The following is a 14,322-nucleotide window of genomic DNA, read 5'->3' on the forward strand; positions in this document are numbered from 1 at the left end:
AACCCAGTCCTGACATCTCCAAAGCTCGTGGTTTGTTTTGAGATATATATATTTGGTATGTGTACGGTGAGGTATAATCCAAATATATAAAGTATATAGGCCAGGCACAGTGGCTCGCACCTGTAATCCCAGCACTTTGGGAGGCCGAGGTGGGCAGATCACCTGAGGTCAGGAGTTTGAGACCAGCCTGACCAACATGGGTGAAACCCTGTCTCTACTAAAAATACAAAAATTAGCCGGGCGTGATGGTGCATGCCTGTAATCCCAGCTACTTGGGAGGCTGAGGCAGGAGAATCGCTTGAACCCAGGAGGCGGAGGGGTTGCAATGAGCTGAGATCGTGCCATTGCACTCCAGCCTGCGCAACAAGAGTGAAACTCCGTCTAAAAAAAAAAGTACATAACACATCGATGTGAGGCCAAAGAAAGTATCACAAAGCAAATACCAGGGTAATCACTATCCAAATCAAGAAATGTATTTCCAGCACCCACAGCCCATTTGTACCCATTTCTTTTTTCCCAAAATTAACTCTATCTTGACTTTCAACACCATCATTTATTTATTTCTGTCTATTTTTGAACTTCAGGCAGTTTGTATTCTTTTATTCTTTTTTCTTTTGAAGACAGGGTCTAACTCTGTTGCTCAGGCTGGAATGGAATGGCACAATCACGGTTCACTGCAGCCTCGACCTCCTGGGCGCAAGAGATCCCCTGCCTCAGCCTCCTGAGTAGCTGGGACTATAGGCATGTGCCACCATGCCTGGCTAATTTTGCATATTTTTTGTAGAGACAGAGTCCCATTATGTTGCCCAGGCTGGTCTGCAACTTCTAGGCTCAAGTGATCCTCCTGCTTCGGCCTCGTGAAGTGCCAGGATTACAGGTGTGAGCCACTGCGCCCAGCCAGGCAGTTTGTATTCTTTTGTTATCTGGCTTCTTTCTCTGAATGCTACATATGTGAGACGCAGCTATGCTGTTGCGAGAGGCTGGCGTTTTACTCCTTTTCACTGTTGATGAGCACCAGAACTGCTTCCAGTATTTGCCAACTGTGAATAGTGCTGTTAGGAACCCTCACACAAGCACCTCAGTGCACACGAACACGTTTTCTTTTGGGTTTATACCTAGGATAGAAATTGCTAAATCACTAGGCATGCTAATCTTCAATTTTACTGAACTGCCAAATAGTTTTCCAAGTGGCTGTACCAATTTACACCCCACAAGCCCTGTCTGAGAGCTCCTGCTGCTCCACATCCTCACTAATACCAGCTCATGCTTGTAGCCACAGCATGCTGCTGGCCACCAGGTCTTGCCATGCACTGGACCAGCGCCACACCAAGAACGCACAAAGAAAAATCCCTCCCCAGGGGGCTTGTTACAAGCACCCAAAGTACACTTGGGGCTGTGGTTTAAAGACTAAGGAGGAGGCCAGGTATGGTGGCTCACACCTCTAATCCCAGCACTTTGAGAGGTTGAGGTGGGTGGATCACCTGAGGTCAGGAGTTCGAGACCAGCCTGGCCAACGTGGTGAAATCCTGTCTCTACTAAAATAGAAAAATTAGCTGGGCATGATGGCTCATGTCTCTAATCCCAGTTACTCGGGAGGCTGAGGCAGCAGAATCACTTGAACCCAGGAGGCGGAGGTTGCGGTGAGCCGAGATTGTGCCACTGCACTCCAGCCTGGGCAACAGAGTGAGACTCCATCTCAACAACAACAACAAAAAGACTAAAGAGGATAAGTATTAACTGCAAAAACATGCTCGCCTAAGTCGACAAACACAGGAGGTGGCAAAAATAACATGTCATAACTTCGCCTCTAAGCACTCAGTCCACCCTCGCCAAACAGCACCTGGGCGAGAGGCATGTGTGGAAGGAATAGAATGATCCCACTTCTGGCCCCGGTAATTAACAAACAAACAAATCTCTCTTATCACAAGCAGGGTAGTGTCCAAACGGATCATAAAAAGCAGTGATGTCAGGGGCTTTGCCCTGTCAATCTGGGTGGCCCTGGGGTTGTGGGTTTCAGTTAAGGCACCAACAGGATCAGTGTCTTTATATCCTATTGACACTGTCCCACAGTGCCCTCTGCTGGGAACGAGGGACAGCACGGACCAGAAATCTTCATTCTTCCTCCCTAGAGACCGGTGGCTTACAGTCACATTTTGGCTCTGACCACTTCATCGGCGCGCACTACTTGAAATGCTCCTTCTGCACTGGGGACAGTAAGTGGGACACTGGCAGGTCACGAGTGGCCACCTCACTCTCCACCTGGTCACCCCCACCATCACCTCCCACCTGGACAGCAGCCTCCTCCAGGTCTCCCTGCCCCTGCCCTGTCCCCAGTCCATTCTTTCTACAGCTGCCTGAGTCAGATCACAGCCCTCCTCTGCTCAGAGCCTGAAAACATCTGGCATCAGCTCGTCGAGGGCAACAAATCAAGTGAGCTGTGAAAGGCACACAGTGCCACACGAGCAAGGAGTTCCAGCTGGTACAGGTTATCCCCACTCACTCCTGACTCAGATGCACTCCCCGCTTGACTCTGTGCTGGACGGCAGGTGTACCCTTGAAGAACATTTCCTAGGAGGTTACTTAGGAGGTGGTCTGCCTGGGTTCGAATTCTAGCTTAGCTCCTCCCTAGCTGTGTGACTCTGGGCAAGTCACTTAATTTCCCTATTTCCTCATTGATAAAATGGGGATAAAAATGCCTGCCTCAAGGCATTGAAAGGATTCAAAAAGATCCATGTATAATGCTTAGTGCTGTATCTTGGGCATAGAGTGAGAGCTCAATGTGTGTTAACCATTATTATCTGTAGATGTGTGTTAAATGTTTATGTACAAAGCCACATGCATAGTTAATAGTTTTAAAAATTCTGTTCTTTTTTATTTATTTTGTTTTTGGAGATGAAGTTTCACTCTTGTTGCTCAGGCTGGAATGCAATGGTGTGATCTTGGCTCACTGCAGCCTCTGCCTCCTGCGTTCAAGTGATTCTCCTGCCTCAGCCTCCTGGATAGCTGGGATTACAGGTGTGTGCCACCATGCCCAGCTAATTTTTGTATTTTTAGTAGAGATGGAGTTTTGTCATGTTGCCCAGGCTGGTCTCGAACCCCTGACCTGCGTAGGCCTCCCAAAGTGCTGGGATTACAGGCGTGAGCTACCATGCCTGGCAATTAATTTATTTTTAATAGAGATGGGGTCTCGCTATGTTGTCCAGGTTGGTCTCAAACTCCTGGGCTCAAGCAATCTTTCCGCCTCAGCTTCCCAAAGTGCTGGGATTACAGGTGTGAGCCACTGCACCTAGCTGAGTTTTAAATTTTTTTAACCTTAAGCAGGAAGCTACGTTTTTTGCTTTTCCCCCTACTTAACAATATGCTTTGGAGATTGTTCATTTAAACATACACATGGCCAGGTGCAGTGGCTCATGCCTGTAATCTCGGCATTTTGGGAGGCCAAAGGAGGAGGGCCACCTGAGCCCAGGAGTTCAAGACCAGCCGGGGCAACATAGTGAGATTCTGTCTCTAAAAATAAAACAAAATTATTAATCAGGCATGGTGGTGCATGCCTGTGGTCTCAGCTACTTGGGAGGCTGAGGCAGGAGGATGGCTTGAGCCCAGGAATTCGAGGCTGCAGTGAGCTATGACTGCACCATTGCACTTCAGCCCGGGGGACAGAGTGAGACCCTGTCTCAAAAATAAATAAGCAAACATACACAGACACACACACAATCAGATGTACCTACTGAACAAAAACGGGGTCACACTTGCTTTTTTCACTTAATGAAACTTTCCTTTTTCTACTTTGCATACTTATGTATTGTCTAAGTTCTTAACAATAAACGTTTGGTACTTTGTAAATAACAAAGAAAAACCAATAAAATAAAAATCCAAATCTCTAACCCTATCAGAACTAAAGTCTGTCAAAAACTCACGTGTTCTAGGCCAATGAGAACCACTGGGGCTGGGGGGCGCCACACAGTTCCTGGCTGGTTGCCGTCCCCACTCCCTCCCCAGTGTCCTGGGTGAGACAGTGCCAGAGAAGGGACTTGAGACAGGGCAGTCCTGGCCTGGCGCTCGTCCTGTTCAGGCTCTCTGGGGTTTGGACGAGTGGTGCCAAAGCCCAGCTCCAAGTCTGTTCCTGCCTCGGTGGGGAGCCTGGCACTGCCAATGCTCGTATCCCATCTGCTGGGAGATGCGGGTCCACTCGAGACTGTCTGCTTGGCGGCCTGGGGGCGGCCATCTGGGGCAGGCCGGCTGGCTTGGAAAGCAGCCCAGACCTCTCGCTCTGGCCCCTATGCCCTGGTTTACAGGACCCCAAGGCATGTGTGTGTGGATATGAGAAGGACAGAACCCCATCCGTGAGCTCAACCCATGCTTCCCAGGATGGGGCTCTGACCTCCCGGGAAAGAACATCGGCTGCAACAGTGGTGCCGATCATAATCACTTCCCGTCAAGTGTCAGGCCCGGCACTGCCTGCTTGATAGGTGCAACCTCACCGAGCCCACAACACAGTTCTGTAAGCTGAGAATTTCCAAGGGGGAAACTGAGGCTCCGAGAGGAAAGGAGCCATGTGCCCAAGGTTCTAGAACTGCTGAGTGGCCAAACTAAGACTCACAGGAGGTCTCCAACCCACGGAGCATGGCTCTGCCTCAGGACCTCTGCACTGGCTGTTCGCTCTGCCTGGAATGCTCTTCTTCCAGTTGTCCACACAGCTCCCTCTACCCTCCTCTAGGTTTACTCCAATGTTACCTTCCCAGTGATGCCTCCCTTGACCTTCCTGTTAAAAATCTAAGCACCTGGACCGGGCGCAGTGGCTCATGCCTGTAATCCCAGCACTTTGGGAGGCCGAGGCAGGTAGATCATGAGGTCAGGAGATCGAGACCATCCTGGCTAACACAGTGAAACCCCGTCTCTACTAAAAATACAAAAAATTAGCCAGGCATGGTGGCAGGCGCCTGTAGTCCCAGCTACTCGGGAGGCTGAGGCAGGAGAATGGCGTGAACCTGGGAGGCGGAGCTTGCAGTGAGCAGAGATTGCGCCACTGCACTCCAGCCTGGGGAACAAAGCTAGACTCCGTCTCAAAAAAAAAAAAAAAAAAAAAAATCTAAGCACCTGCCACACTCATCATTCCTCCTTGCTTTGTTCCCCACCTTGTCACCATGGGAAGCACCTACAGCGTAATTTGCTAAGGTGTTCTGCATCCTGTTGTCTCCCCCTCAAAGACCCAGTCTCACGAGCATCTTTGCTGCCTTGTTTGCTACGGTACCCTCCATGCCCAGCATACAGCTGGGACAGGGGAACACTGAGCAAATGTCTGTGGAATGGATGGATCCCAGGCCTGTGGCTGTGAGACTCAAAGGGTCCCTGTGCTGTCATCAGGGATGGATCAGAGTCCCCCACGGCTAGTTTTGTAGGTGCTAGGGGTCGGAAGTGGACGGGAGCAGGTACACACTGGGAGTGGCATCAAGCCAGTTTCAAACTTAGTGAACAGGAAATCACAGCAAAAAATTATATAACCCAGTATCCATGCACTAAAGTCTCATGACTCTCAGTATGTGTGACTGAAATATAATACTTTAAGTTCTAGGGTACATGTGCACAACGTGCAGGTTTGTTCCATAGGTATTACATGTGCCATGTTGGTTTGCTGCACCCATTAACTTGTCATTTACATTAGGTATTTCTCCTAATGCTATAGTCTGGTATTTTTTATTTTTTAGAGACACAGGTCTCAGTATGGTGCCTAGGCTGGTCTTGAACTCCAGGCTTCAAGCAATCCTTCCGTCTTAACCTCCCACCCCAAAATGCTGGGATTACGGGTGTGAGCCACCATGCCTGCCTATATATTGTATTTTCTTTTTTTTTTTTGAGACGGAGTCTCACTGTGTCACCCAGCCTGGAGTGCAATGGAGTGATCTTGGCTCACTGCAACCTCCACCTCTCAGGTTCAAGCGATTCTCCTGCCTCAGCCTCCTGAGAAGCTGGGATTACAGGCACCTGCTACCATGCCTAGGTAATTTTTTTTGTATTTGTAGTAGAGAGAGGGTTTCGCCATGTTGGCTAGTCTGGTCTCGAACTCCTGACCTCGGGTGATCCACCCGCCTCAGCCTCCCAAAGTGCTGGGATTACAGACGTGAGCCTCCACGCCTGGCCTATTATATTTTCATTACGAACAAAAACACAAATGCTAGCACTGAGTTGGTTGAGCTCCTAACTCATGAGTGGGTCCAGTGTGCAGTCTAAGCTGACTTAGTCAAACCCCAGAGGCAGCAAGTGCGGCGGCCAGAACACAGGCAGGCACCCTGCCCTGCCACTCCCTGGAGGGTGCTTTGGGCAAGTCTCTTAACCTCTCTGTGCCTGTTCTGTCATCTGTAAATGAGGACAACAGCGTCTTCATCCTAGAATCGTGATGAGATTTAAGTGAGTTAATATATATAAAAGGTATAGAATATTGCCTGACACACAATATAAAGGAGATTTGTAGTAATAATAGCCTTCATAATAAATATTTTATGTATATATGTGTGTATGTATATATTTTTGAGACCGAGACTCACTCTGTCACCCAGGCTGGAGTGCAGTGGTGCGATCTTGGCTCACTACAACCTCTACCTCCTGGGTTCAAAAGATTCTCATGCCTCAGCCTCCCAAGCAGCTAAGACTATAAGTGTGCACTAATATACCCAGCTAATTTTTGTGTTTTTAGTAGAGACAGGGTTTTACCATATTGGCCAGGCTGGTCTCGAACTCCAGGGCTCAAGGGACCCACCTGCCTTGGCCTCCCAAAGTGCTGGGATTACAGGTGTGAGCCGCTGCACCCGGCCTATTTATAAGTATATGACTGTAGGCGCCATTTCACCCAGCAGTTGCCCATATGTCCTAAAACAGCCAGATGCAGTGTGAGCTGTCACCTCTCATTCTGCTCTGGTGCTCATCTGGCCAGAAACATGGGTAGAGGGAGGAGAGGGCTGGGGAGACAGAGGCTGGTGACCACCTGTGGTTTGGGGCACATGGTTTTAGGGCTGCCTCTTCCTGGCTACTGCAATGCCTCCGCGCCATCCCATTCCCCCAACTCAGTGGGAAGGTCTTGGTCAGGGGATGGGGCGAGGGCACTCCGAGCTGCATCTGCCAGCCTGGATGAGGTCCAGGACTTGGCTGGCCCCACAATCAAAGTCCTTGGCAGCCTCAGCCTGCTAGGCTTCCACGTCTGGGCAAAGGCCAGGCCCAAGGGGCTGGGGCAATGCAGGCTGAGGAAGACCCATTCTGGAGGGCCTACCTAGCTGTCGAATGCCCGTTTTCTGAAAAGTCTTCCTTATTTGGGTCTTCTGGACCTCTCTGTCATTTCTGCTTGCCTGGGTCCCCTCTTTTTGCTGAGGATCTGCCCTGCCTCCTCCTCCAGGGAGCTCTAGTGGAACTGTCAATCACAGTGCCTGGCCCTGCCCCTGGACCCAGGGTGGGTAACACATGCTAGACCTGGCAGTTTCCTCTACCACCCCTGATCACAGCGACTGGCTCAGGACTTGGGCTTGTGATCTAAAGCAGAGCCAGAGTTCCTCCCAGATAAATCAGTGTAAGCCTTTTTTTTTTTTTTTTTTTTGAGATAGAGCTTTGCGTTTGTCACCTAGGCTGCAGTACAATGGCGCGATCTCAGCTCACTGCAACCTCCACCTCCCGGGTTCAAGCAATTCTCCTGCCTCAGCCTCCCGAGTAGCTGGGATTACAGGTGCACACCATGACGCCCAGCTAATTTTTGTATTTTTAGTAGAGACAGGGTTTTACCATGTTGGCTAGGCTGGTCTTGAACTCCTGGCCTCAGGTGATCTGTCTACCTCGGCCTCCCAAAGCGCTGGGATCACAGGTGTGAGCCACCGCACCTGGCCAGTCTGAGCCTTTTGGATGAGAAGGTGCAAAGATGTAGATTTGAGCAGCCCATCTCCATTTTCCCATGACATGGTGAGAGCTTGTTAGTGGCAGAAGAAAATGACATTCGCGATGCGAAAAGCAGAACCAAGCAGAGAGCTAAAGAAGCAGAGTTCTGGCGACTGCATTTGAGTCTCTAAGTCCAGCTATGCCTGAAGCTTGCCCTACCCCTAGATTTGCAGTTACATGAACCAATGAATGTTATTTCTGACTTAAGCAAGTTAGAAATAGATTTCTGTCACTTACAATTTAGAGTCCTAATAGAGCATGGGTGCCCCAACAGGCCTTCCCCACTAGCAACAGCTGACATTTAATCCAGGGGAAGGCCTCCAGCCAGGACCACAGGCTTCTCTACTCAGAATGGAAAGTGACACATTGGGAGTACCTTGAGCTGATTGGCTTAACAGCAGTGCCTGTGGTTGAGAGTCCCCAGTTCCTGTCCTGCCTGAGGCTTGTTGCCTTAATTCTTTCCATTATGTAGGACACCTCATGGTCCTAAAATGATCCCTTACCTTCCCTTTATTTCTTATGCTTATTAGAGTTAATCTCTTGCAAACAGGTTTTGTAATGTTGGGCTCTGAAGTCAGACACCCTGGACTGAAATCTTGGTCTGGCCACTGATTCATTGATCCTATAGAAATCATTTAATTTCTTTTTTTTTTTTTTTTGAGACAGAGTCTCACTCTGTCACCCAGGCTGGCAGGCTGGAGTGCAGTGGCATCATCTCAGCTCACTGCAGCCTCTGCCTCCCAGGTTCAAGCAATTCACCTGGCTCAGTCTCCCCAATAGCTGGGATTACAGGCACGTGCTACCACACCTGGCTAATTTGTATTTTTGGTAGAGATGGGGTTTCGCCATGTTGGTCAGGCTGGTCTTGAACTCCTGACCTCAAGTGAGCCACCCACCAAGCTTCCCAAAGTGCTGGGATTACAGGCACGTGCTACCATGCCCGGCTAATTTGTTTTTTTTGGTAGAGAGGGGGTTCCGCCATGTTGGTCAGGCTGGTCTTGAACTCCTGACCTCAAGTGAGCCAACTGCCAAGCTTCCCAAAGTGCTGGGATTACAGGCGTGAGCCACCGTGCCTGGCCAGAAGTCATTTAAATTCTGAGTCTTAGTTTCCTCCTCTGTGAGATGGAGAGACTAACAGGATTGCTCTCCCGGAGTTGTTGGGAGGATTCCATGAGATAAAGCCGGGGAAGCGTTTGCCCCAAGAACCTGGCTCGAGATGCGAGTGGCTATGATATCTTTAATAAGAACGAGAGTGATGGGACCTACCTCGCGGGTCCGGAAGATGATCCTGTACTGGTACTGAGGTCCGTGCTCCTTGTGGTCTTCCAGCTTCTCCCGCTTAATGCTCACAGCCACTGGCCCCAGCTTCTCATCCACGCCGAAGTAATTGGCATGTTCTAAGAAGGAAGAGCAGGCGAGTTCAGGCTCAGCTGTCTGGGAAGGAGGGGCCCTGATGCCCAGCAGGCCTGCAGATAAGGTGACCAGGCAGTGTCCTGTGCAATCTGTGGGATGCTGGTCACGCAAACCTCATGCCTGGTCACAGACACCCCCAGTAGAGAAACTGTAAGAGGCAAAAGCCCACCTTACTGTGCCACCTCTGCCAAGCCACAGAACTTTTCTGAGCCTCAGCGCTCTCATTTGAGAAAACGGGACCTTGATGCCACCCACAATTCAGAGAGCTGATGTGAAGGCAAAATGAAGCTACAAATATGAAACACTTAGTACAGTGCATGGCATGCCATCAACCCAGCATCACTGTGATTAATCCCATGTTTGCAAATGGTTCACTTGGTTTAACTACTGATTAGCCCTTGTGAAACTGTTGAGTAAGATTCTAGTCTAGAGAGCCTCCTCACATCTGGGCTCTGCCCCTTAATAGATGTCTGGCCCCAGCCAAGTTGCTAGATAGCATTTTCAGCCGTAAAGTAAAGTTCAAGGTGGACCCAGCCTTCAGCACCGTGCCAGGCACATAGTACGCACATGATGAGTGTTGGCAATGACCAGCCCCAGTTGTTGGCGCCTGTCAGGGACCATGATAGGGGCCCCTAGGCATCGCCTTTATCTCACCATCTTTCTTTACCTAGGTAACTTCAACGCTGCTTTTTTTTTTTTTGAGACTGTTGCCCAGGCTGGAGGGCAGTGGCACGATCTCGGCTCACTGCAAGCTCTCCCTCCCGGGTTCATGCCATTCTCCTGCCTCAGCCTCCCAAGTAGCTGGGACTACAGGTGCCCGCCACCGCGCCCGGCTAATTTTTTATATTTTTAGTAGAGACGGGGTTTCACCGTGTTAGCCATGATAGTCTCGATCTCCTGACCTTGTGATCTGCCCGCCTCGGCCTCCCAAAGTGCTGGGATTACAGGCGTGAGCCACCGTGCCCAGCCAACACTGCTCTTTTTTCCCTTAGAGTAACAGAGGCTTTAGCCAGTCATGGGGCACGCCTCCTGCTCCCTCCTCTACCTGACAGCTGCCTCCTCTTTTTTTCTAAAACATGCTGCTATCTTATAGCCCTTCCAGGCAAATAGTTCTTCCCGATGTATAACCCAAGTATCTCATGCTTGTGTGGGTATCCGCCAGCAGTCTGTCTTGATCCAAGTCCACAAAGTTAGCATCTACCCACCACTGGAAATTGTATTGGTACACTGAATGTTTAACTGATGGTTCTTGTTCTCATGAGATGCTCTTGGCAAATCAAAGGCTAATCTAGGGGCAAAATACTGTGTGTTAATTAATGGCCCCGATCAGAATAGCATCTGCAAGGGGGTTCAACAATCTCCAGCTGATCAGAGAATGGAATAAACATTGTACTCTACAGATCACAGATACCAGCTTATTCCTGAAGCAGCTACAGGGGTTGTTGCTTTTCCCATCAATACATATCTAGCTCCTTGCAAATCCTAGCATATAGCAGGCACTCAATAAACACTGACCAATGACTAATTTATTTACTAGCTTTGACAAAGATTCTTTGCTTGGCCAAACTTTAGTCAGGCTTTGGAATCTTCTCCTAGGCCCATCTGTGCACCTCCTTGTAAAATCCAGTTTTAACAAAGAACCTGTGCTAAGTCAGTTTAGCAAGAACCCTGCCCCCCAACCTTATCCTCAATATCTGGACATCTTCAACATCTGATCAAGCTCTTCATCTTCCACCATCCAAAGGTGATGTCTGATCATCCTGGCGTGTCATCAGCAAGATTAGGTTGGCTTAGCCAGAATCTTCCTTACCTCTGACATTTCTTCTTAGTAGTCTCTTCCATGCACTGAGCCCCACCCTGCTTCTTGGCTATAAATTCCCACTTGACTACGCAGTATTCAGAGTTAAGCCCAATCTCTCTTCTCTACTGCCAGACTCCACTACAGTGGTCCCTATGCCTACTGTGATGGTTCTGAATAAATTCTTTACTGTGCTTTAACAAACATTATTGAACAGTTTTTGTTTTTTGAGACAGGTTATTGCTCTGTCACTCAGGCTGGAGTGCAGTGGTGCAATCATGGCTCACTGCAACCTCTGCCTCTAGGGCTGAAGCGATCCTCCCATCTCAGTCTCCACAACAGTTGGGACTACAGACACGCACCACCACACCTGGCTAAATTTTTAACCTTTTCCTGAGGTCTCCCTATGTTGCCCAGGCTGGTCTCTAACTCCTGGGGGCAAGTAATCATCCTACCTCGGCCTCCGAAAGTGCTGGAATTACACTTTCAGGGAGCCCTTGTGCTTGGCCAGAACATTTTTTTCTTTAACAGCTTTCAGGGCTACAAAGAAATTTTTAAAAAGAAAATGGCTTTTTTTTTTTTAAAAGCTCCATGATGAGTACTTCCTACCTGCCTAACAAAGAACTAAGTATTTTAATGTATAATCTTATTTGATCTTTATTCAATCCACATTCCTTTCATGTACATATTTGTACGTGCAGGTTGAAAAGAATGTGTTCTTTATTGGTTAGGTACAAAGTTAATACATATACAGTGTAAAATCAAGTTTTCATTAGGTTATCTAAATCCTCTAAATCCTTATTTTTCAGCTACTAGATTCTGTCAACTTCAGAGAGATAATCTGTGCACTTCTCCCGCTATGGTTGTGAATTTTTCCACTTCTCCTTGTAGCGTTTTTTTTTGTTTTGTTCTGGTTGAGGGGACAGAGTCTCACTCTGTCGCCCAGGCTGGATTGCGATGGTGCGATCTTGGCTCACTGCAACCTCTGCCTCCCAGCTTCAAGTGATTCTCCTGCCTCAGCCTCCCAAGTAGCTGGGATTACAGGCACCCGCCACCATGCCCAGCTAATTTTTGTATTTTTTAGTGGAGACAGGGTCTCACCATGCTGGCCAGGCTGGTCTTGAACTCCTGACCTCACATGATCTGCCCGCCTCGGGCCTCCCAAAGTGCTGGGATTACAGGCGTGAGCCAATGCGCTCAGCCAGCCTGATCCATTTTTTAAATCTATGTACCCCTAAACAGTTGCCAGGTATACAAAGGTTCACAACTACCAGAATTTCTTGGCGAACTTCAAGAAACATGAAATGGCCTTCTTAGTTCCTCTAAAAGGTGCTTTCAGCCTTTAAATCTATTTCATGTGATACTGACATTGGCTCATTGGCTTTTTCCTTGTAAGCAACTGTCTGGAACTTTTTTTTTTTTTTTTTTTTGAGATGGAGTCTTGCTCTATCACCCAGGCTGGAGTGCAGTGGCCCGATCTCGGCTCACTGCAAGCTCCGCCTCCCGGGTTCACACCATTCTCCTGCCTCAGCCTCTCCGAGTAGCTGGGACTACAGGCGCCCGCCACCACGCCCGGCTAATTTTTTGTATTTTTAGTAGAGACGGGGTTTCACCGTGTTAGCCAGGATAGTCTCGATCTCCTGACCTCGTGATCCGCCCGCCTCGGCCTCCCAAAGTGCTGGGATTACAGGCTTGAGCCACCGCGCCCGGCCTTTAAATATTTTTAAAAACTAGTTGCTGTGAGCCGGGCGCGGTGGCTCACGCCTGTAATCCCAACACTTTGGGAGGTCGAGGTGGGTGGATCACCTGAGGTCAGGAGTTCGAGACCAGCCTGGCCAACATGGATAAACCCTGTCTCTACTAAAACTACAAAAATTAGCTGGGCATGATAGCGAGCGCCTGTAATCCCAGCTACTCAGGAGGCTGAGGCAGGAGAATCGCGTGAACCCAGGAGGCTAAGGCTGCAGTGAGCTGAGATTGTGCCACTGCACTCCAGCCTGGGCGAGGCGAGAGTGAGACTGCCTCAAAAAAATAAAATAAAATAAAATAAACAACAAAAAAAACCTAGTTGCCGTGGAGTACTAGCTGCTAGTACTTCTTCTTCTTCTTCTTTTTTTTTTTTAAGAAAAACCCTCTATTCTTGGAAAAGAAAAACTTTGTCTAGCTAAAAACCTACGTTTCCTAGCCTCTTTTGCACACAGGTGTGGCCACTAAGTGGAAGTAGTTGGACCGGGCTTCTGAGAAAGCTCTTTAACGCATTTATGCTAGAGGCTGCAATTTTTTGAATTTTTCCATGAGTAAAAATTCAGACCCTGGCAATGTCCTTGAGCAATAGGCTATAACTCCGACATGCTTAGTGTTCCAATAATGAAACACTAGGCATAAGGGCATAAGGGGGTCGACTTGACAAGAGGTCTGCCTTTTTGTCCTTACCCTTTCCTCTTTTTCTCTGCCTGGAAACACAGATGTGATGCCTGGCACTCCAGCAGCCATCTTGGTGTGGGGCAGTGGGGGATCATGCCATGCACTAAGGCTGACATTCCACTGATGCTGAAGACTGACCATACCAGCCCTGGGCTGCTGAACTCTGGATTTCTTCACAGGAGAGTCCCTTCTATATTGTTTAAGCCTGTTACTAGCAGTTACAAGCAACTCTGAATTTTTTTTTTTTTTTTTTGAGACAGAGTCTCACTCTGTCACCCAGGCTGGAGTGCAGTGGTATGATCTCGGCCCACTGCAACATCTGCCTCCTGGGTTCATTCTCCTACCTCGGCCTCCCAAGTAGCTGGGATTACAGCCACACGTCATCACGCCTGGTTAATTTTTTTGTATTTTTAGTAGAGATGCGGTTTCACCATGTTGGCCAAGCTGGTCTTGAACTCCTGACCTCAAGTGATCCGCCTGCCTCAGCCTCCCAAAGTGCTGGGATTACAGGCGTGAGCCACCGCGCCTGGCAGTTCCAAGACTTTTGTATTCGCTGCTCTGTTCTGGGAATAGTGTCTGCAATTTGCACATGGTGCCTTCATTTTGGTACTCAAACCGCACCTGCCTCGGAGGCCCTCTCTGACCATCCCCCACTGAGATCTGCCCCCACCCCCTGACACTCCATTTCCTTCTTCCCTGCTTTACCCTTTTCCACTGCATTTAGCACCCTATAATCCCTTGTGTGTTTTTCGTATTTATCCTGTTCTATGTTT

At 48.8% G+C, this 14,322-nt stretch overlaps 1 protein-coding gene across 3 annotated transcripts in view; it reads right to left on the reverse strand.

The window, feature by feature from the left end:
• The window catches only part of SIPA1L3 (signal induced proliferation associated 1 like 3), a 290,592-nt gene that overhangs the window by 109,047 nt on the left and 167,223 nt on the right, over positions 1 to 14,322 (reverse strand). For all 3 annotated transcript variants that reach the window (XM_058426942.1, XM_032173072.2, XM_032173071.2), the window contains exon 4: positions 9,181 to 9,311. In XM_058426942.1, the coding sequence (XP_058282925.1) occupies positions 9,181 to 9,311 (131 nt within the window). The remainder of the gene's footprint in view (positions 1 to 9,180; positions 9,312 to 14,322) is intronic.

Source organism: Hylobates moloch, unplaced genomic scaffold (genome assembly GCF_009828535.3).
Source record: "Hylobates moloch isolate HMO894 unplaced genomic scaffold, HMol_V3 SCAFFOLD_13, whole genome shotgun sequence".
Lineage (NCBI taxonomy): Eukaryota > Metazoa > Chordata > Mammalia > Primates > Hylobatidae > Hylobates > Hylobates moloch.